The sequence below is a fragment of the Solanum dulcamara genome, chromosome 4, assembly GCF_947179165.1.
Source record: "Solanum dulcamara chromosome 4, daSolDulc1.2, whole genome shotgun sequence".
Taxonomy (NCBI): Eukaryota; Viridiplantae; Streptophyta; class Magnoliopsida; order Solanales; family Solanaceae; genus Solanum; species Solanum dulcamara.
In genome coordinates this window covers 76,532,388-76,555,901 of record NC_077240.1, presented here as the reverse complement: position 1 = coordinate 76,555,901, position 23,514 = coordinate 76,532,388, and the positions used below count along the sequence as shown (strand labels likewise).

At 34.9% G+C, this 23,514-nt stretch overlaps 3 protein-coding genes and 2 non-coding genes across 6 annotated transcripts; 2 read left to right on the top strand and 3 right to left on the bottom strand.

The window, feature by feature from the left end:
• The first annotated feature begins 8,702 nt into the window (after window positions 1–8,702).
• On the top strand, window positions 8,703–13,227 carry LOC129887631 (uncharacterized). Its single transcript, XM_055962798.1, has 9 exons — window positions 8,703–9,132; window positions 9,808–10,012; window positions 10,357–10,447; window positions 10,535–10,680; window positions 10,821–11,064; window positions 11,172–11,276; window positions 11,397–11,579; window positions 11,681–11,885; window positions 12,524–13,227. Exons 1-9 carry the CDS (start codon window positions 8,910–8,912, stop codon window positions 13,009–13,011), a joined length of 1,890 nt encoding a protein of 629 aa, XP_055818773.1. The 5' UTR covers window positions 8,703–8,909; the 3' UTR covers window positions 13,012–13,227.
• Window positions 13,228–13,637: 410 nt separating this feature from the next.
• LOC129887632 (protein CHLORORESPIRATORY REDUCTION 42, chloroplastic) lies at window positions 13,638–15,965 on the bottom strand. 2 transcript variants are annotated; one of them, XM_055962800.1, is made up of 3 exons: window positions 15,557–15,965; window positions 14,823–14,960; window positions 13,638–13,701 (listed from the first exon to the last, which is right to left on the bottom strand). In XM_055962800.1, the coding sequence occupies exons 1-2, from the start codon at window positions 15,799–15,801 to the stop codon at window positions 14,858–14,860; spliced, it is 348 nt and encodes a 115-aa protein (XP_055818775.1). In that variant the 5' UTR covers window positions 15,802–15,965; the 3' UTR covers window positions 13,638–13,701; window positions 14,823–14,857. The 2 variants fall into 2 exon arrangements, with proteins under 2 accessions (XP_055818775.1, XP_055818774.1); XM_055962799.1 differs by lacking the exon at window positions 13,638–13,701 and having other exon boundaries at window positions 14,726–14,960.
• TRNAK-UUU (transfer RNA lysine (anticodon UUU)) lies at window positions 14,275–14,346 on the top strand. Its single transcript has one exon. It is a non-coding gene; the product is annotated as a tRNA-Lys (tRNA).
• A 1,213-nt stretch (window positions 15,966–17,178) lies between the features above and the next one.
• LOC129884374 (uncharacterized) lies at window positions 17,179–17,649 on the bottom strand. Its single transcript, XM_055958684.1, has one exon. It carries the CDS (start codon window positions 17,647–17,649, stop codon window positions 17,179–17,181), a length of 471 nt encoding a protein of 156 aa, XP_055814659.1.
• Window positions 17,650–19,072: 1,423 nt separating this feature from the next.
• TRNAL-UAG (transfer RNA leucine (anticodon UAG)) lies at window positions 19,073–19,152 on the bottom strand. Its single transcript has one exon. It is a non-coding gene; the product is annotated as a tRNA-Leu (tRNA).
• Between the last annotated feature and the right edge of the window lie 4,362 nt (window positions 19,153–23,514).

The window sequence follows — 23,514 nt, the reverse complement described above, 5'->3', positions numbered from 1 at the left end:
CAAGACCGAACTAAGTTCAAAAGATCTGTCGTGGCTAAGTTTAGGATGAATTCGTATAAGGGTCGACTTTTAATGACTTTATCTTTCGAAGGACGTCAATCTGGGTGGCCCACGACCTATCAAATTAAAGGTCGTCGACTCTTCTTTCCAACGCCACTAAGAACGTAAATTTTGGAGTTCGGAGTCAAAAGATATGACGATCCTAAGATGAACTAGCACGGAAGGAATTTCATTCTTGGCTTGGGTTGCAACTGCTGGGGAAATGGCCTTGGCACTGTAAGGGCGCGACGCGCCACTATCGCGCCAGAAACATGCCTCGGTAGTTTGGTCCTTGGCGCGATGCGCCACTAAAAGTTGTGCAGGGTTTTTCCGGCCAAATTTCCAGAACTCAGAAAATATGGCCTTGGCGCTGTAAGGGCGCGATGCGCCACTATCGCGCCAGAAATATGCCTCAGTAGTTTGGTCACTGACGCGGCGCACCACTACGAGGTGTGCAGGTTTTAGGCGTATTCAGCCTGGCGCTGCAATGGCGCGACGCACCACTATCGCGCCAGGTGCGTTTTTAGCCTATTTTTAGAACTTTGAGGAGGGGTAATTTAGGAACTTACCCAAGTTATATATGTATTGCCCTTGGTCATTTTGGGATCAAAATTTCCAGCTCTCTCTTTCTAAAAGCCCTAGAAGTTCCTCTCTCCCTCTCTCTTCTTCATCTTCTTCTTCTTCTCTATTCTCAACAAAGATTTGTCCTAAGAGCTTCAAGATTTGAGTCCTCCATTGAAGACCCAACATCAAGGTTTTCTCCAAGTCTTCACTAAGGTATGTAAGTCTATCCAAAACATGGATTGAGTCCACCCATGTGCCCTACTCTTGCCTTGAAGTTAGATGTTCATGAAAATAGAGTTTCTTGGTATGGTTTATGTTTATATGAACTTTGTCTCCTATTTATTTGATGCTATATGTGTTGATGTTGTTGAGCTAAGAAGTCCCTAAAATCCTTCATGTTATTATGAGTTGATGGAGATGACTTGTTGTTACGTCTTGTTGATCTCTTTAGCCATGTGATTATGTTGCTTAAGCCAATTTCCTTAAATGTGCTATTCTACTTGAATTGTTGAGTTGAAGTCATAGAGTTGTGCCGAATCTTGAGGAGATGTCATAAATGTTTAGGTAAATGAGGCTTGATTGAGTTGATTTGAGGATGGAATTGACGAGTGGACAAAGTCCTAAATGAGACTTGCCATTATGACTTAATTGAGTTGAAATGAGAACCGAGTTGATGAGGTGGTAATGTACTATGTGAAACTAGCCGTGAGGGCTTGTTTGAGATGATTAGAGGAGTTTTATGAGCATAGAGTCATGGAAGGAGTATCGAGCACCGAAGCGGGCGAGAGTACAGTCCATACTCGAACCCCAGAAACTACACCGCCAACGTAGGTAGGGATGGAACCATTAAAGTCGGATGCTTCCCTTGGGATCGAACTGTTAAAGTCGGATATTTCCTATTTTTATTGTCCTGAAATGATAGGACTTGACTAATCGATGGTATCCATGATTAGGGAGGCGTTCATGCCCTGGCAAGGTATGGACGGATGTGGCAACAACGTCTGATTGTTGTACTATCGCTGGCTCATAGGTGATGGTTGTCGGTTAAGAGAAACTCCCATTTAGGTCTTGATAGTGCTCTAAGTCAGTTGAGTTGAGTGGTTTATGAGTTAGTCCCGTCTAAACTATTCTTGTTAGACTTAGGACATTTGAGTGAGTTGTCCTATATTTATATATATATATATATATATGTATGAGCTGAGGTGCTGAGTTGATATTGATGTCTTCTTGATGTTGTTTCCTCCGGCCATTTTACATACTCGTACATTCCATGTACTGACGCCATTTGGCCTGCATCGTTTTATGATGCAGCGACAGGTACCAGAGATCATCAACCGACGCCCCATTGAAGATCCACTTACACTCCCAGCTAATCGGTGAGCCCTCCTAGTTTCCGGAGGATGTTGAGTTCCTTGTATAGTTTTGTTATTGTCGTTTCCTTTATCTTGATTGTTGGTAGCCATGGGCTTGTCATTGGCACCTTCTAGACTCTGATAAAGGCTTCATAGACTAGAGTGTGGAAAAGTTGGACTGTTATTTTGAGGGGTCCTATTTTACTTATTTTGTTGAGTTGAATATGTTTGGTCTTCGGCCCTGCAATATGGATAGTATGCTATGGTTGACCCCTCCTTTGGGTGAGTGTGATTGAATGATGAAGTGACTGAATCAGGTGGTTTACTTGAAGGTTAGAAATGGCTTTCAAGTGCCGGTTACGTCTAGGGTACCCTCCCGAGGCGTGACATTTCATCTCAAATTCTTTCTTTAGATATTCAATCTCTATTTGGACCTCTTTAAGGGTTCCAATGAGATTTTATGTCATCAACATAAATGATGAATATAACAAACTCTGATTCTATTTTCTTAATAAAAATACATGAATAAGTGACATCATTTATAGTACTCACTAAGACGATTATACCACATATGTCCTGATTGTTTCAGACCATATAATGATCTTTGCAATTTGAATGAGTACATCTTCCGAGACTTAGTATATGCTTCAGGCAATTTTAATCTTTCTGAAATTTTTATGTAAATTTCATTATCAAGTGAACCATAAATGTAAGTTGTAACTACATCCATTAGATGTATTTCAAGATTTTTATGTACAACTAGACTAATGAGATATCGAAAAGTTATTCCATTCATAACAGGTGAATATGTTTCTTCGTAGTTGACCTCAGGTCTTTGAGTGAATCCTTGTGCAACAAGGTGTTTCTTGTATCTTACAATTTTATTTTTCTCATTTCGTTTTCGCACAAAAATCCTTTTATAGCCAACTAGTTTTACACCTAGGGGTTTGAACTACAGGTCCAAAAATCCCACGTTTAGCAAGTGAGTTTAATTCTGATTGAATTGCCTTTTGCCATTCTGGCCAATCACATCTACGTCAATATTCTTTGATGGATTTCAGCTCAAGGCTTTCACTATCCAGCATGAGGTTAATTGCAATATTATATGAAAAAACATTATCAATCTTAATTTTCGATTGATCTAAATTTATCTTATCACCGATAGAACTTATTGAAAGTTCTTCATTCACTTGAGTCTCGGATTCACTGATTTTTTTAGGAATATCAGGATTACTCAAATCTTGACCTTCTTCAGGAGGTTCTTTTGTAGTATCATCTTTATTATTTCTCACGCTTCTCTTTCTAGGATTTTTATCCTTTGAACCCAATGGCCTACCATGCTTTAGGCGTGTTTGGGATTCAGAAACTATGATACTAGTAGATGGTCATTTTGGGACATCAATCCGGATAGGTACATTCACTGTAGGGATATGTGACTTAGTTATCCGTTTCAAATCAGTAAATGCATCTGACATTTGATTTGCTATTTTCTATAAGTGGATGATCTTATGTACCTCCTACTTACATGTGTGAGTACGTGGATCAAAATGAGATAGTAATGAAACTTTTCACACAATTTCTCTTTCAGATTCCTTTTTCTCTTTAATCTTATTATTTGTGCCAACAACTTTGCAAACGTTAGGTTGCAAGATGATAAGAGACACACATGAGACCATCTTGATGATGCAGCTATTAGGACCATAAAATATCTAAATAATCCACTAGATGAATGAATAGGTCCACATATATCCCCATGTATACGCTCTAAAAAGTTGGGAGATTCGATGCCAACCTTCAGGGTTGATGGTCTGGCAATTAATTTTGCTTGATAACAAGCAGCAAATGAAAATTCATCATTCATAAGAATCTTCAGGTTCTTTAACGGATGTTCAGTTGAATTTTCAAGAATTCGTCTCATCATTATTGATCCAAGATGACTTATTCGATTATGCTATAGTATAAATATATTTAGATCAGTAAACTTCTGGTTTACGATCAAATGTGCTTCAATTGCACTAATTTTTGCATAATATAGGCCAGACGACAAAGTTGGTAATTTTTTTAAAATATATTTCTGGCCTGAGACACGCTTGGTTATACCAAGGTATTCAATATTCATTTCATTTAGTGTTTCAACATGATATCCATTTCTGCGGATATCTTTAAAACTTAACAAGTTTCTTGGGGATTTAGAAGAGAATAGTGCATCTTCTATAACAATCTTTGTCCCCTTAGGCGGAAATATAGTAGCTCTTCCTGAGCCTTCAATAATTTTTGAATTACCCAAAATTGTAGTAACATTGCTTTTCTTCTAAGCAAGTAGGAAAAATATGTTTCGTCTTCAAAAATGGCATGAGTCATTCCACTATCAATTGTACAAATATCCTTGTGATTGATCATTGATCATTGATCTAAATAAAATTTGAGGCATATCCATATTTTTCTTCAAAAAATAAATAAATATTATAATTAAAATATGGCTCATTATACAAATTTTATTTATATACATGAATTAGAAAAATATAAACATATGATTTAGTACATACAAATAAAAAGAAACTAATTTAAATATTATCAGGGTTAGTAATATTCATATTTTCTTCTAGGAAATTGAATAAATCAGCTATATCCAGATGCATAGGCTCAATATTATCTTCAGAGATAAAGTTTGTCTCTAGATTATTTTCTTCCCTATTCAAGAATGACTGATATAGATGAACCAGACGTTTTGATGACCGGCAGGTCCGTGACCAGTGCTGTAACACCCTCAAAATTTTTCACTAAGATTCGGACCATCCTTCGTGTACGTATAGGATCGTACTAGATGATTATAAAGTGCATGCATGAGTTAGGATCAATTCCTAAGAAATTGGAGAGTGTCGGATATGATTTAGGGTCATAAGGGATCTCTAAAACCAAGCCAAGTCCAAAGAACTCATCTTGGCTAAGTTTCCGAATGAGTTTGTATAAGGGTCGACTTCCAACAACCTTATCTTTTTGAATATAACGAACTGGGTGGCCCATGACCTATTAAATTAAAGGTCTTTGAGTCTTTTTTTCAACGCCACCAAGATTGCATTTTTTTGGAGTTCGGAGTCAAAAGTTATGACTATCTTACGACGGACTAGTGCTGCAGGAATTTTAGGCCTGGACCATAACTAAGGAAAACCTGGGCTTGGCACCGCAGTGGCGCGACGCGCCACTATAGCGCCAGGAACAAGCCTCAGTAGTTTGGTCCTTGGCGCGACGCGCCACTATTAGATGTGCAGGATTTTTAAGCCCATTTTCCAGAACCCAGAAAATTTAGGCTTGGCGCTGCAAGGGCGCGATGCGCCACTATAGCGCCAGGAACAAGGCTCAGTAGTTTGGTCCTTGGTGCGATGCGCCACTATTAGATGTGCAGGGTTTTAAGCCTATATTTGACTTGGCGCTTTAGTGGCGCGGCGCGCCACTATAGCGCCAGGAGGGTTTTAGCCCATTTTTTCAGATTTTTGAGGAAGGGCAAATTGGACATTTTCCCTAATGATATATACACTGATTTGGTCACGTTTTGGACCATTTCTTTTCAGTCCATTACCTCTCCCAAAAAGCCCTAATCCTCATCCTCTCTTCTTCCTCAACCCATCTCTAACAAGGATTGCCTTTAAGAATTTCTAAGATTCAAGCTTTTCATTGAAGACCTAACATCAAGGTTCCTTCAAAGTCTTCACCAAGGTATGTAAGGCTACTCAAAGCATGGGTTGAGTCCACTCATGTGCCCTACACCTTCTTTGAGGTTAAATGTTCATAAGAATGGAGTTTCTTAATAGGCTTATGTCCAAATGAGTCTTTTCATCTATTAACTTAATTTTTGTTATGTTGATATTGTTGAGTCAAGAAATTGCTAAATTTTTCATGTTAGTATGACTTGATTGATATGAGTAGTTAAACATACTTTGTATATTTTCTTAAATATGTTGATTATTTTAAATATCTTAACTTTCTTAAATATGTTGATTTCCTTAAATGGTTGATTTAGAACCTTGGAGTCTTGATGAGTCCCGGAAAGATTTGCTAAATGAATAGATGAATGATTGGATAAAATTGTATGATGTTATAAATGCATATTTAAACTACTCTTGAAAGATACGATTGAAATTGATCAGACAGTATGATTGGAAGAGGTTTGATTGTGATAGAATTGAGAATTTGACAAGGTTCCAAATGAGACTTGTCGATATGATTAGATTGAGTTTATTGGATGGAATTTTATGAGCATTGAGTCTTGGGAGGAGTATCGAGCACCGAATTGGGTAAGAGTAAGTAATAACTTGAATTCAATAACCATGTCGCCAAACGTAGGAGGGGATTGAACCGTTAAAGTCGGATGCTTCCCAAATAATTATCCTGACATGATAGGACTTGGTTGGATATGGATCCATGATTGGTTGATTCGTTCATACCCTGGCAAGGTATGAGCGGACGTGGCAACAACGTCGGCTTGTTGTACTATCACTGGCTCATAAGTGATGGTTGGCGGATAAAAGAAACTCCCATATAGGCTTGATAGTACTCTGAGTCGGATTGGGTTGAATTGTATGTGATTGATCCCGTCTAAACCATATTCTTGTTTAGACTTAGGACACTTGATCGAGTTGATTTGATTCTTCCTTGATGTTTGTTTCATTCGGCCATTTTACGTACTCGTACATTCCATGTACTGATGTCATTTGGCCTGCATCGTTTCATGATGCAGAGACAAATACTAGAGATCATCAACTGACGCACTGTTGAAGATCTTTTCACTTCCAGCTAGTTGATGAGTCCTCCCAGCTTCCGGAGGATATCGAGATTATCTTTATAGTTTGATTTATTTCCCTTATTTTGATTTTTGGTAGCCATGGACTTGTCATTGACACCTTCTAGATTGTTGATAGAGGCTTCATAGACTAGAGTATGAAAATGCTAAATTGTTCGTTTTGACTAGTTTTATTCTAGCTAGCTATTGATTGGGTATTTGTTTAGCCTTTGGCCCTAAATTATGAATAGTATCCTTATGATTGAGTCTTTCGCTGATAGAATGTGAATGAATGAAAGTGTGACTGGACCAGGTGGCTCGCTTGAAGGCCAAAAATGGTTTTTGAGTGTCGGCCACGTCTAGTGTACCCTCCCGGAGCGTGACAAGTGCCCCATACCTCCACATCTATGACATATACTTTCTGAATTTTTCTTTGGTATAGCTTCTTGCTTTTCACTCTTCTTTTTATATTGCTGATCATTTCTCGGTGCTAGACGAGAATCATGATTATAATTTCTTCTTCGATCACGATCACGACTGGGGCCATGACCTCTTTCTTGTTGGTTATAGTTTGCTTGATTCACTTCAGGGAATGACAAAGAACCAACAGATCGACTATCATGATTTTTCATTAACAATTCGTTGTGGCGTTCAGCAATAAGAAGGTGAGAAAGTAATTCAGAATATTTTTAAAACTCTTTTCGCGATACTGTTGTTGCAGTAGCATATTCGCGGGTGAAAATATAGAGTATGTTTTTTCAAGTTTGTCTTGCTTAGTAATTTCTTCTCCGCATAAATTTAACTGTGCCATAATTCTAAATAAAGCAGAATTATATTCAGTTATATTTTTAAAATCCATTAATCTCATATTGAGTCAATCATGACGTGCCTGTGAAAGGATAACCAACTTCAGGTGGTCATATCTTTCTTTTAGATTCTTCCATAGTTTAAGGGGGTCTTTTAATGTGAGGTACTGTAATTTTAACCCTTTATCAAGATGGTGGCGGAGAAATATCATGGCTTTGACACGGTTTTGACTAGATGTCATATTGTCATCTTTGATGTTGTCTGTCAGGCTCATCAATTCTAGGTGTATTTCGACATCTAGTGCCCATGATGAGTATCATTTTCCATATGTATCAAGAGCAACAAATTCAAGTTTAGAGATATTCGATATTTTAAGAAAATAAAATTCTTACCCTTTGGTTACCTTTTTAAAATAGCTCAAAGTGATGGAGGCTAGTGTTGATAACGTGTTATAAAACAAACTGATTTAGCAAATTAAGAATAAAGAAAAACAAAAAAGAAATGATAAGAGAAAGATAGAGAATTGAGTGTTTATTTTTTATTGCATAATAACAATGACTATTTATAGCCACTGCAAATAAAGAAAATGTAATTAAGAAGATAAAGTTTGAGAACAAAGATGAGTGGAAGAAAAAAGCAGAAGCAAAAAGTGGACATGACATCCACAGGCAAAACAAGCACATATTTAATTACTAAGAATCATTGGACCCTTTTATGAATTTGAACTAGACTTTCATCAAATATGATATGTGCAATTAAAAGAAGACCTCCGCTCTTGAAAGCAAACAAATAAATTATCAGTTTCATTAACATCCAAAATTACACAACACGTGTTATACATAGACGTAGGACGTAGCATAAGTAATTTTTTAATATAAAAATGGACGAATTAGATTACTGATTTACCCCTGAAATAATATCCATAACACTATTTTATCTTTATGGTTTCAATTTTATTCAAAAATGTCAACTAAGGCAAACTCGTTTCTTTTTTTGGTATATTTCCAATGTTATCGGAAAATATGAACTCTCATAAAAATGTGAAACGTTCCAAATTATTCATTCATAATCACTCCCTAGCAAAAATCCTCTGAACCATACCTTGAAACTCTCTTTTTTGTGTATATATAGTGTGTAAGTGCATATAATTCATAGCATATATATGAACCATCACCAAGAGCTCTATATATATTTTTTTCCTAACAAATTTTATCCAAAAATTTAAAAATAAAAAATAAAAAGGAAAAAAAATCATCTGTTTTATGTTTCCTTTCCTACTTGTTATCTAACTTTTATTGTTTGTTCATTCATATCATATTTTCCTGGAAGAAGAAAAAGATTATTGAGATTGTAAAAAGAAAAAGAAAAAAATGGGGAAATTTGCTAAAATACCTATTATCGGATTTATGTTATTTTGTATCTTGGCTATGGTTACTAAGGCAGAGTATACGAAATATAAAGATCCAAAACAAAAATTGGGTGTTAGAATTAAAGATTTGTTGGAAAGAATGACAATTGAAGAGAAAATTGGTCAAATGACTCAAATTGAGAGGAAAGTTGCATCTGCTGAGATTATGAGCAAATATTTTATTGGTATGTTTGAATTTTTTATTTTTTACTTTTTTTATTTATGAAATGGCCATTTTTTTTTTTTGTCTATTTGGTGTTTGAAAATCTATGTCGCTCGGACTCTTTAAAAAATGTGGATGAGTGTGTGTTGGATGCTCTAATAATAGTGCATTTTTAGAGGATTGATAATTGGCCATTCTTGAAATTTTTTCCCATTTAGTGTTTGAAAATCTATGTTGTTCAGACTCTTCAAAAATGTACATGGGTTTGTGTCACATCCTATAAAATAGTGTATTTTTAGAGGATTGATGAATTGGTTATTTATGAAATTTTCGCACATTTGTTTTTTGAGAAATATAGTGCATTTTTGGAGTATCTAAACCTCTTTTTGAGGAGTGTTAGAACACTGGATCCTGCCAGGAAAGAAGCGCGCATTCGCGCTGCCAGAGAGCGTATCGAGGCCGCTGAGGGGAGGCAGCAAGCCCTATGAGTATGCGACAACATTTTTGGAGAGTCCGAACAACATGGTTTGAAAAGGCACACTGGTTCTGCAAAAAGCTTCAATTTTCAGTATTTGGAAGTTCATCTTTGACTACATTGTATAATTTATGTATATCAGCTTGAAAAAGTAAACAGAGAATCCGATATGCTACTTGTGTAAAGATCCCTTTTATCTTCAACTGTATATTTTCTCGGCAGGGAGTCTATTGAGTGGTGGAGGGAGCACACCTAAACCTAATGCCACAGCTGAGGATTGGGTAAATATGGTAAATGATTTTCAAAAGGCGTCTCTCTCGACTCGCCTTGGTATTCCCATGATTTATGGCATTGATGCAGTTCATGGTCATAATAATGTCTACAAAGCTACAATCTTTCCTCACAATGTTGGGCTTGGTGTCACCAGGCAAGTTTCGATAAATCATTCTTTGAAATGCAGACGCCTTTCTTTGTCATTCATGTTTTCATTACTATCTGAATACATAGTATTAAAGTGTATTCCCCGAGATATCTTTGTTCGAATCAGACTATAATGAAGTATATGCCATAATGTTATTTTTGTAGTCTGTGCTATCGAGTATCGATGCCTGAATGCTCTGTTGTATCTCTTGTAATCACAAAGACGAATTACATTTGCTTGTTTCTTTATGATAATTGGCTTCTTATAAGAACTATGATGTTTTGGTTTAATCCTAATATCCTCGTGTTTTCGTTGATTTTGATCTCAAAATTTTGGCCATTTTGATACAGGGATCCTGATCTTATGAAGCGTATCGGGGCTGCAACAGCACTTGAAGTCAGAGCCACTGGAATACCATATGCTTTTTCTCCATGCATTGCAGTAAGTTGATATGATTGACATTTCTAGCTCATTAAGGTGTTTTTTTTTCATAACTTATTTGATATACTAATAATTGTCTTATGGTAGGTATGTAGAAACCCGAGATGGGGTCGTTGTTATGAAAGCTTCAGCGAAGATATTAATATTGTGCGAAGAATGACAGAGATCATTCCTGGTTTACAAGGGGATTTGCCTGCTAACATGAGCAAGGGAACACCCTACGTCAATGGAAAGTATGAATCTTTGTTCTTTCCTTTTCATCGAATGATCTATTCAATGTCCTGTTTTTTCAATTTATCTGCTTTATTGCTAAGAAATTCTGTCAAAGCAACCAACGCTGACGTTTATATTCTGAACTATTCAATTAGTAAAGGACAAAGGTTGCAGGCTGTGCTAAGCACTTTGTGGCAGATGGTGGCACTGTGAATGGACTCGATGAAAACAACACAATAGTCGACTCAAAAAGATTATTTAGCATCCACATGCCTGCATATTACGATTCAGTCATAAAGGGTGTTGCAACAGTTATGGCATCTTACTCAAGCTTGAACAGTGAAAGGATGCATGCCAACACACATCTACTCACTGGTTTCCTAAAGAAGAGGCTGAACTTCAGAGTAAGAACGATTAGCTCGTGTATTTAAACTTATATGCCCGGACAGTCTAAAGCTATCTGGTGATGTAGCAAAGTATATAACCACGTCTATTGGCATGTATAATTCAGGGCTTTGTCATTTCAGATTGGGAAGGTATTAACCGGATTACTAACCCAGCTAACTCTAACTACACGTATTCAGTCGAAGCAAGTATTAATGCAGGAATCGACATGGTTAGTATGTTGAATTTCTCACTAGTTTTTTCGTGGAGAATATATGGAAATGATGATGGTTGATATGTTATTAAGTAGAGTTTTAGTTGTTTCATTTATGTCTGTTTTGTCTACACACAGGTTATGGTACCGAATAACTACACAGATTTTATTGGCAATCTGACAATGCTAGTGAATGAAAACGTCGTTCCAATGAGCAGAATCGATGATGCTGTGAAACGTATACTAAGGGTTAAGTTTGTCATGGGACTCTTTGAGGATCCATTGGCTGATCTTAGCTTGGCAAAACATTTGGGCAGCCAGGTACAAAATGCTTATGTGCTATCACAAAAAATGTTTTGATTCGTTAGGATTTTTTATTTTTCGTGTTATTAGAGTTAATATGCTTGAACATATTTGTGCAGGAACATAGAGAAATTGCAAGGGAAGCAGTAAGGAAATCACTTGTGCTTTTGAAGAATGGCAAGAAACCTGAGCAACCATTAGTTCCCCTTCCGAAGAAAGCAGCAAAGATACTTGTTGCTGGAACTCATGCAGACAATTTGGGTTACCAGTGCGGAGGCTGGACAATAACATGGCAGGGTGTTCCTCACAATAACCTTACAATTGGTATGTTCTGTTCCTGTTCTGTCGTTTCGACTAGGTTTCTGCAGCAATAAGATGCTACATTACATGAAAAATGGATAAAAGATTTTTTTTTTCGATTCACCCCTTGCCTCTATCAAGAATTGTTTTTGATCCAATCAGTATAGGAACCAATAGAAAAGTCAAATCCCTTATGATACACCAGATCCTACTCGGTTATTGATACAATGAGTAGATCTCTCATTTCTTGAAATTTCTCTTCTGATTTAAAATCGTAGTATAGCGTGTCTCATGCTAGATAAGTACGTAAATACATGTTACTTGGATAAGATGCACCAATGTCTACTGTCTGCTTTCCGTTCTTATTAGCCCATAAGTACTGTGACAAAGTGGTTGTTGTGCACACCGGACACGATTGTACGAGGTCACAATTCACCCAACACGGTCAGGGAAATTACAGCCATTGGCTGAGATGTTCAGTCGACTTCCTCCCCCTTTGTGAGGGTCCCGACCCCTACGAGTGAGACCAAATTTATCAATACATCTATTTTCGCATTTGAACAATGACAATATGCATAGATAGTGAACTTAATTTTCGTGTTGCTGAAGAGTTGTTCTGCATCATATGTGAAGTCAAACTGATACATCTCGAAATCTTACAGGAACAACCGTCTTAAATGCTATCAAGAATACTGTTGATCCTTCAACACAAGTAGTATTCAAAGAGGAGCCGGACACTAACTTTGTGCAGTCCAACAAATTTGACTATGCTGTCGTAGTTGTTGGAGAAAATACATATGCTGAGATGTACGGCGATAGCTCAAACCTCACAATACCTGATCCAGGTCCTAGCATTATACACAACGTCTGCGGGGCAGTGAAATGTGTAGTTGTTGTCATCTCTGGACGTCCTGTTGTGATCGAGCCACACCTCGAGAAAATGGATGCACTTGTGGCTGCTTGGCTTCCAGGAACTGAAGGACAAGGTATTGCTGATGTTCTGTTTGGTGACTATGGATTCACTGGTAAACTCGCGCGTACTTGGTTCAGGAGAGTCGATCAGCTCCCAATGAACGTTGGCGATCCACACTATGATCCACTGTTCCCCTTCGGATTCGGGCTCACAACTCAGGCAGTGAAAGGAAACTAGAAGAATATGATTCAAGTGAAGTAATTTTTGTTCAAGAAAAGCTTCATAATATATGGTTTTAAGAGCTCTTGGTAGACTAAGAAGCAAAAGATGAAAAAATAAATGAGTAAAACTATCATTAAAGCAAGTATCTTGTTATTTTCTTATCCATTTTGCAAATATATTGCTCGAGGTTCATATAAATATTATGGCTATCCAATATGTTTCTTTTGTATACATGTTGATTCAATTTGTAGCTTTTGGTAATGTTGTTGTTAAAGTAATATATACCTAACTTTGCGATTTAGCGTTGAGATGCCGCTCGTTAAAAATAACTTACATACACATATGTTCTTTATATGACATTCTTATTTTGGAGAGTTTCAAATTGTTTGATATGAACTTAATTCTATCCATGTACAACTTTTGTAGTAATTGCATTAAACAAAGCTTCATTTCGGTTTATATGACATTCTTATTTTGGGGGCGTTTCAAAATGTTTGATACGGATACAATTCTATCCATGTACAACTTTTATATAACTTTCAAGATATTTTTAAAATCATCAAATTATTAAGGGATAATTTCAAATATTTCTCTTAGGTTTCACTTCATCACATTGACCTTCCTTGCTCTGGCCTCCCCTAGCTCTTCCACTGTCCAGGCTTGCTTTCCTTCCAATGGTATGCTCCCCGTCGTAGGCCTACCACACTTCGTGCCAAAGTCACAATTAACAAAAAATATCATTAATTATTTTATTTTTATTAATAGCTTTCAATTATAGCAGAAGCAACCTCAATTATTATACCAAACACACAATATTTATTATTTGTATTTTCAACAATTACAACTATTATTGAAACTCTTTTAGTCAATTTGTTGCAATGCATTATCTAAATTTGTAGCAATCCCTCCAATTACCCCCGCAAAGACAAATAGTTTAGTCGAACTTTTATTATCGAAAACCAATTTAAAGTATTACCACCTTCGTTCACTTTATGGATCGATTGATACGGTGGATGAGACAAGGATATTTCATGAGATTATTTTATCTCACTTTCTATATAAGATAGTAATCTCACCATTTTAATACAAATGATAGGATAAAACAATATCGGGATTAGTTAATACCTCAAACCAAATATGGAATAAACTTAATCTCAGATTTATCTTGAAATTATTTTATTTATCCCATGTAAAACGAACCCTTAAGTTTCAATTACCTGGTTGCTGTTCTTCAAATATTTAATTTGAATAACTTTATCTAATACTATGGCAACAACTGCCGTCTTAGCTCAGTGGTAGAGCGCGTGGCTTTTAACCACGTGGTCGTGGGTTCGATCCCCACAGACGGCGATTTTTTTTTTCCGTAAATAAAATCTTTTTTTTTTATTTTTGGCAAAACCAATTCGAGCTACAAAAGTCGAAATTTGTATTTTACATTAGTGGAAATCAAAACTTTTATTGAAGGATGTCAAGATATTAAAAAAAGGTAGTCTCACGGAAAAAAAAAAGTGAGAGCCAACATATAGTATTTATACATTAAGTGGCTCCGCTACTGAATTTACGTGTAAGTAGTAATGAATTTGACGAATGTAGAATTTAAACATTATAAATTTGAGTCTCGAAATTATATCATAGTTTATTCGATTTAATTTATTTGAAATCTATTTCTTTATATTTATTTCATTAACTTTTAACACATATTAACTAGTGTACTAAATAGGATTGGACGAATATCATAATTTTTGCTTAGACTTTGTATTATATCAAAAAAATTCATTTAATTATGAATCAAGTAACTAAAACGAGTTGACAAATTCAGAACCTACAAACTTCAAACTCTGGTTCGATCTCTCGACTTAGATCATTCCTCAAGCTCTAAGGGCTTAAAGTATTTTCTGTCAATAAGATAAGTGCCAATGCTGAGACGAACTGCCCAAACGTCCATAGGCTTCCTTGACACTATCCTGCATTACATTAATTCAATTTCATTTAATATAAACTTACATATATAGAGCTTAGTTTATATTTTTACTCAGTTGAAAATATGTAGATTTATAATTTAGAGTTAGCGAGTTTTGCTTTTTATATATATGCCAATATTTTTCACACATATATAATTTGAGCTAAATATGGTAACTTCTATCAAACGTGATGCATTTAATCCTAAAAAGCAAATTAAGTTCCATTCAAATCATAACCACGTTCACCCGATCCATTGTTTCTAATGTTGCCCCCGTCTTACGTTGTGCCCGCTTCAAATCCAGTCTTGGGCATGCGGAAAGTGTTGTTGTCCCACATCAGTGTCTTCAAAGGTCCTTAGTCTCCTTATATGGTATTGGACAATTCATCTCTCAAAAGCTAGTTTACGGGGTTGAGTTAGGGCGAATGTCCAGTTTTTTTACGAAATGACTTTTTATACACCAAAGATGATTTGATAGTATATAACACATAAAGCAAGACAGTAATATTTTATAAATATCAACATATTAAATTGTAAAAACTTGTATATATATATTGTCAGTGCATATAAGATAAATTCGCAAAATACTTTAGCGCGCACCTGCCAACATCACCAGGTTTGACCAAGCCAGCATTGGGTCTAAGACAAGGCACAGAGGCTGCAGTTTTAAGCAACTTAGGAGACTCAATTACTATAATTGGTGACCCAATTTCAAGCTTTTGTGAGCCACTATTTGTGTTTAACTCACATTTGGTGACTAAATTGAGGGGTAATTGTGTTGAACCATGGCTATATCTTGATGAACTTGGGCATTTGGGAATTGAAGTGAAAGAGAGTAGTGACATTATTGTTGAAGAAAAAAAAGGGTTATGGTTCTAAAGTTCAAGATGATGTTTTTGTGGTTCTTAGTTCTTGGTACAGTACAAGTGTTTAATGCATGGGGTACTACTTAGAGTATGTGGGTCCATGCTTGTCAAAAGAAAAATTGGTTAGGAAAAGACATACAAAAATTCAACGGATTTGGTTTTGTAGTTCTTTATAAACTTATTTTTAGTTTTATGTTCTTTTTACGAGAGAACATATTTACACATAAGTGATCTGAAAAGATTAATTTCTTTTGTTTAATTAGTAAGTGATCATAGGAGATCATTTTTATTGAAGATTATCAATAATTGAATTTAAAAAAAAAAAAAAGAAACTTTGAACTCATTCATCCGTGTAGCATAAATTTTACTTAAAACCCTCTACCAAAATTTTCTATTGTATGAATTTTCATATTCAACAAGTTTTTATTAACTAAAAAGCTTCCATGTGTTGACAATTGTTGCTTCTTTTTAGCCTACATCATTCATTACTTTACTTCTCAATCTTAAGCAAGTTAAGACGAAATATATAATTTACACTATTCATATTATTTTATTTAGGCTCATCTAAATTATAAATTAAAATAAAATTACTAAAAGTTCTCTATATATTCTAATAACATATAAATGTCTAACAAGAATAAAGAATCTCTAGAATATATTTGACTTAAATTTTCATATATTGAAGTTAAGGAACAACGTCTAAATTCACCAACAATTTGATGGTAAACACCAACACAAATACTGAATAAATACGTGCATACTAAAACTAGAGTAAATTATCATATTGAACGTTGCAACTGAAATTTGAACTTATTGATCACTGAATTAATTAAATATCGAATAATAAAGTAATGATTAAACAATTATCAATTTAACTGATAAGAGTCCGAAGCTAATAAAAAAAACTTGAAGAAATGGTTAATCAACCTAATAACTCAATCTCGATAATTAGTAGGTTTTCACATCGATAACTCAATCTCGATAATTAGTAACACTTTTTCGATTCAAATTATTGGTTAAATCGAAATTTGCACTCACTCTAGTCCAAACAACATTATTAATCGAAGAACTAGACCAATTAAACATTTCCTTAATTGAAAACTTCCAATCCACATTTTTGCATTCATCATTTTCACAAAGATATTACAATAATATATAGCAAAAAATAAAACTTTTTGCTACCACTTTTGTAATTATATTTACAAACCATATCATTGAAATACCCTTTTCTCTAACCAAAAAAAGGAAAAAGAAAAGAAAAAAAAGATCAATTCCCTCTTTTTTATTTATTTATTTTATCCCAAAATTCATATTAATTAATTTGTAAATCCCATTCTTACCCTTTTAATCTTCTTTTTACTGTGATGGGTTCCTCCAAAATCCACCCTCATAAAACCGACCCCACATCTCCGTTTCAGATCCCGCCGATATCGGCTCCCCGCCACCGCCGGCAACGAAGACGACATCGACATTTTCCGACTCCTTGACGTCGCCGGCAGCGTTAGCTTGGCAGCATTTGGATTCATTCTTCTTATTATTGTTATTTAAAAGCTTTTTCTGTTTATTCTTCCTCAACATTTTCCGGCACAATCCCGTCGGAACTTTGTACGCCGCCAGTATGAGAAAATGCATCATCGCACACGGAAGACAGCAACACACCGTCGCGCACTCCGCCGCTGTCCTTCCGGCGACCTCGCTTTTCCGTTTACGAAGAGTTTCACAGTGATTCATCATCGTCGTCGGCGTCGTAGTTTCTGTTCGTAATAACGGTTGTCGACGGTGCACCGTCGAGGAGCCTGTTGGTCCTGTCATCACCGGCGATTTCATATTGACGGAAAAAAAAGGTCAAATTAATTGTTCAGGCTAATTCATATTTGAAAAAACAAGAAACAATTGTGAAAAGGGGAGTCTAAAGAAGAAGAATTCCTGGAAAAGGCATAAATAAATTGTGAAAAAAGAGGAGTTATGAATTATGAATTTTTGGAGAAATAAACAAAATTAAAGAGGAAATATGAAAATCTAGAGAGAGGAAGAGGAGGTTTGTAATTGAAGGGGAAATTGGAGAAATGGAGTGAAATAATTTTTGAAAAAAAAAGAAGAAGAAGAAATTAAGGCCTTTGAAAAATTGTGAAATTTGAATAAATGCAATTTTTTTTGTTTTCAAAGTTAAAAAATTAATATTTAAAAATTAAAACTAAGTTTAATCATGAGTATAAATTGAGCTTGTTTTTCAATTTTTGCAAGTTATTTGTGGGATGCAAAATTTGGAAAATTAGATTAGAAATTTATTATATTTGTTTTGTATATAGTATTACTTTAATAATATGTTTTATACTATACTGATATTTATTTAGAAAGTCAAAAAAGTTCTAATTTTTTTTTAAAAAATATACTTTAACTTATAGAAAGTTATAATTTTGAGTATATGTAACCTTTTTTTTTGTGAAAATATTTAACAGGGAGTTTGCCTTGCCTCGATGTTTATTTAGATAAAGCTAATATATAAAAAAGCAATGTTCGTCGTGTTTATTTTTAATAAGGTACAGTTAAATTTTAGGAAAGTGATTAATAACTAAAAAGAGAGCAAAATAATGAATTAAAATGATAAGTAAATAATGAATTAAGATAATTTGTATTGATTCGATTATAGCAATGTCGATTTGTAAAAATGTTTCTCAATAAGATAGGTTGAGACCATGAGCTTATGAGACAAGTAATAAAATTACCTTGCGCAATTTCTTTCATTATCCATGTGTCATGATCTAATTGGACCACGTGCTTTGGGTTTTATCAGGTATATGTGATGGCCTATAAAAATGAATATTTTTTCTCAAATTAAAATTTTTCACATAATATATTTCAAATCACAAAATTTAAAAGATATTTGAATACATTACACATATATTTAGTTTAAGAACATAAGACTCAAAAATTATTTTTATTTTCTTAATAATAAGGTCGAGTCAAACTAAAACAAAAAAATTGAAACATAAAAAATATTTTGTTTATGTGGTAAGAATAAAACGAAGATATAGGCGGACAAGGTTGAAGTAGCCTTCGTGATGGATAAAATGGAAGAAATAAGATTGAGATATTTCAGACATATAAAAATGAGTATGTCAAAAAAAAAAAATTACACGTAGTCTCAAACGTGTATTACGAAAATGAGTTAATTACATAAGGTATGACATGACACCTTCGTTAATTATATACATCAGTCCGAGTCCGAAAACTAAAAACAGGATAAAAGTGACAGCTGTGGGATTTGAACCCACGCCCTTTCGGACCAGAGCCTAAATCTGGCGCCTTAGACCACTCGGCCAAACTGTCATGTTGTTAATTTGCAACATATTTCTTTATATATACTAATGGAGGACATTGTAAGACTTTCCATTAATATAACTCTTAAAGGTTTTTCGATTATAATTTAACATGACATTCTTCTCCAACAATTATATTATACAAGAAGAAACAAATAGAAAACTGTTTTTTGGATGGGTATAAAGCATAGACAGACTTGCAATGTCTGAAGTTAGTATTTGGCATTTTAAATAAATACAATGTCTAAAAATTTTCATATGATTAATGTTCATATATATATATGATTGAAGTTTAAGCAAAATTACTGAATTAAGATAAAAATGATCAAACTTCAATCATATATAATTAAAATTTAGGTAAAAATAAAAATGACTAAAGTTCAATAATTATTTTTTTTCATACTTTAGACAGAAATGCATAAACTTCACACATAAGAAACTTCTTTCATATTATTTAAAGTTTGATTGAATCAAATTTACTTTCAAATAATATATATCTGAAGTTAATATATGTGTACAAAATTTAAAGAGGGGTACGTTAAAGAAAATTTTATATGATATGATAAACATGTGCTATGTATTTACTATTCATAGTAATACTTAAAAGAAATTACTATCTTTTTAAAAATACTTCACTTTTTCCCGAATCTTGCTCGTCCCTCTTCTTCTTTTCCTTTTTCGCTTGATATAACTTATATTTGTTGATACAGTCTAAATAAACGTATGAATACAATCACCTGACACATCTATTTTTTTTCCTATCGTCTCAAATTATTGGTATGAATAATAAATATTCAAATTATAACAATAGATTGCTAATAAAGCTCACACTATAGTCGTTTTTTGAAAATTACTCTACATTCAATAACAGTATCAAATTAGACTGCCCTGTAAAACTCTAACAATATGGCTTATTGGATCATGGCATACAAAAGACAAAGGACCTATATATATATATATATATATATATATATATATATACATATATGTATATGTATATATGTATATATATGCATATATGTATATGTATATATATGTATATATATGTGTATATGTATATGTATATATATATATATATATATATATGTATATATGTATATGTATAGATATTCACGGGTCGATTTGAGTCGGTTATTGATCAAAATCAAAACAAAACCAACTTAATCGGTTTTTAAATTCTCAAAACCAAACCAAACCAATTATAATATATATTTATCGATTTGGTTGTTATCGATTTCAATTTGGTTTGGTTTGATTATTTGATTATTAATCTTACACAAAAATAAAAGTAATGATATATTCACAATGGAGAAAAAGTGACAACAATCTATTCAAAATGAAAAATAGTTAAAACACCTAATATTATAAAACTTTCAATCACTAAATAAATAATTTTTGGGAGAAATGCCGTCGGCGTATGTTAGTACTCTCTGCTAACGTGTACCAAACCATGGAAGGATGAAGAGTTTGCCGACAACATCTCGGCGGCAAAGGGTTTGATTAGTAAAGGGAAAGGAACAATACCCTCACCTGGTGAGGTCGTTTGTACTGGAAGCACATCAACCCCAAAAATGGGTACCAATGGAACTGCAATGTCTACACCAGCAGGTACCATGGAGGTTTCTGGGAGTTTGATGGTAAATTCTTTGAATAATAAAGTGCCTGGGATAGTAGCAAGAGAAATTGGGTCTACAAGTTAGAGAATGGAAAGTATGGTACCACAAGTAGTCAATGGTGATCTACATGGAACAACGAATACCCAGTCGCGTACTAACGAACCCAATGGGGTTGGTCGACAACTGAATTTAGAAGATGGGAAAGGAAATCAAGGGGAGATAGCTTGCTCTCGTCTATTTACTTTGAATCGAGTAGCTACTACTGGTATGCCTCTTACGTTTAAACCTCCAAGTATTATAGATGGGAGACCCATAGTGGTGTTAGAAACCCCTGAAGTTGCCAAGCAAACTGCTGAGTGGAACAATGCCTTGGTGGTGTACACTTTTGGAGAAGCCCCTGCGTTCTCATATATGCGAAACTACATTAGCCGTTACTGAAATTTTGTTGCAGTTCCAGAACTATATTACCATGATGAGGGTTACTACATAGTCAAATTCCGTAGCTTACAGGATATGGATGAGGTCTTATTTTCTAGTCCTTATACGATTAACAGTAGGCCACTTATCCTACAAATTTGGACACCAGATTTTGATTTCAGTCAGAAACTTCCCACTACAATTCTGATATGGGTAAGGTTTCAAAGCCTTCTACTTAATTATTGGGGACGTGAAACTCTAAGCAAAATTGCTAGCCGTCTGGGAAAGCCTCTTTTTGCTGATGCCTGCACAGCAAACCAAACGAGAATTTCATACGCTAGAGTGCTTGTGGAGATAAATGTCACTCAGGACTTGCCAGATGAAATAGAGATTGCAGACCCATCTGGAAAGATAAGGGTTCAACAGATATCATACGATTGGAAGCCGTTGTTCTGTAAGAAGTGCATAAAGTTTAGTCATGTATGCAAGATGGGAGAAAATAAGGAGAATGTGATTCAAGGCAGACGGGGTCGAATGAAAACTGTCAAGAGATGGATCTGTAAGTCATAACCCAATGAAGAGGTGCAACAAGATCACCAAATGTCAAATAAATCAGTAACAAGAAAAGATATCCAATGTGAGGATGGAATGAAGCCGAAAGAACAAAATGAACATAACCACCAGGAGAAGATTGCCCTAGAATGGAAGGATACTCCTGAAAGGGTAATCACTTCAATCCAAATTGGTGATGATCATGGAAAAAATAACATGTCATATGCAGCATTAGTACAAAGAGGAAGTTCACAGCAGGGAAAAAGAAGGGGGATGAAAAGAAGAGTTGTAATGTGTTTGACCCACTGGCAGAAGAGAATATAGGTGTGCTGAAACTGGGTAAACCTCCAGATGGAGGGCGTATACATCTTTGATGAATTGGCTGTTTTGGAATGTGAGGGGTATAAACAAGGCCTTCAAATAAAAGGAGATGAGGATATACTTAGCTAAGAATAAAATAATGATAACAGGCATACTAGAAACTAGAGTCAAGGAAAATAAGTGCAAAGCATGCATCAATAACATTGCAAAAGGATGGGATTATGCTCATAATTACATAGAGGCAGAGAATGGTAGGATTTGGATATTATGGAAGGCTGCAGAGGTAAATCTAGTTGTTCTGGAGGCTCATGACCAATATATGCATCTCAAAGTGATTGATAACGGGTCTGATTTCTGGTGAGTAATGACAGTGGTATATGCCAAGAATACTATTGAAGAGAGAAGAAGGTTATGGCAAAACTTGGTACAGATAGGTGCTAATCTAACTGATCCTTGGTGCTTTTGTGGGGACTTTAATACCCCATTAAATTGCACAGACAGGATTGGCGGCCAACAATTAACAGATTCTGAAACAAGAGACTTTCAACATGTAATGGATATTTTTAATCTCTCTAACATGAAGGCGGTTGGGAGGATTTATACTTGGAGTAATGGGCATGTTAGTAGCAAAATTGATAGAGCTCTATGTAATTGTATTTGGATGATGAAATTTGGGACAATCACTGCTCAATTTAAAGAAAATGCTTTCTCTGACCATACTCCTATTCATATTGAGCATTTAAGAAGAGGAGTGAGACATCACATGCTATTTAAATTTTTAAACGTCCTAGCAAATCATGATAGGTTCTTGCAGACTGTTGAAACTATTTGGACCAGAGATATGCAAGAGAGGAGAAATGGGAAGCCTAGACAGAAGTGTACTGGAGGCCAGAAATACAATAGAGGATGGTCAAAAAATGATCATTTAGGCTATGGGCAATAGTGTCGAACCTAGCTTAATGACAAAGGAGAAAGAGACAATCACTGAACTTCAGAAATGGTCTAGTTTGCAGGAACAAGTCTATAAACAGAAATCAAAGGCTTATTGGCTTGAAGTAGGAGATGGAAAGATATTGCTTGATGACAAGAATGAGAGTTCAAATCAAGTCTCTATCACTTTTGATTCACTTGATCCCATGGTTCTTTGCAACTTTGTCGAAGTACATGATGGTGGCAATGTCCTAGCCATATTACCACCAAAAATAATTAAATTTGGTGACTTCAAACCGATAGATGTTAACACATCATCGCTCGTTTCTTTGATGAATGAAGTAATAGGGGAAGATAAACTTCTAAAGGAAAATCAATTTTGCGGTGCTTATATTGATGATGAAGGATGGATTTTGGTGACACGACGAAGACATTGTAAAAAGAGCTTGCAAAGAGAGCCAAGTAAGCAAGTGACAAGAGCAAGGATGAAGAAACTACCTAAAACTCAAAGGATAAAAGAAGAATGTGAAGAAGTC

Bases quoted from the DNA above. Each gene is read 5' to 3' on its own strand.
- LOC129884374 (XM_055958684.1), bottom strand. From the start codon at position 17,649: ATGAAATCGCCGGTGATGACAGGACCAACAGGCTCCTCGACGGTGCAC.
- LOC129887632 (XM_055962800.1), bottom strand. From the start codon at position 15,801: ATGTCACTACTCTCTTTCACTTCAATTCCCAAATGCCCAAGTTCATCA. The intron at 14,961-15,556 runs GTGCGCGCTAAA...AATGTAATGCAG, and splicing joins AAACCTGGTGATGTTGGCAG to GATAGTGTCAAGGAAGCCTA.
- LOC129887631 (XM_055962798.1), top strand. From the start codon at position 8,910: ATGGGGAAATTTGCTAAAATACCTATTATCGGATTTATGTTATTTTGT. The intron at 10,448-10,534 runs GTAAGTTGATAT...GTCTTATGGTAG, and splicing joins CTTTTTCTCCATGCATTGCA to GTATGTAGAAACCCGAGATG. The intron at 11,065-11,171 runs GTAAGAACGATT...TGTATAATTCAG, and splicing joins AGAAGAGGCTGAACTTCAGA to GGCTTTGTCATTTCAGATTG.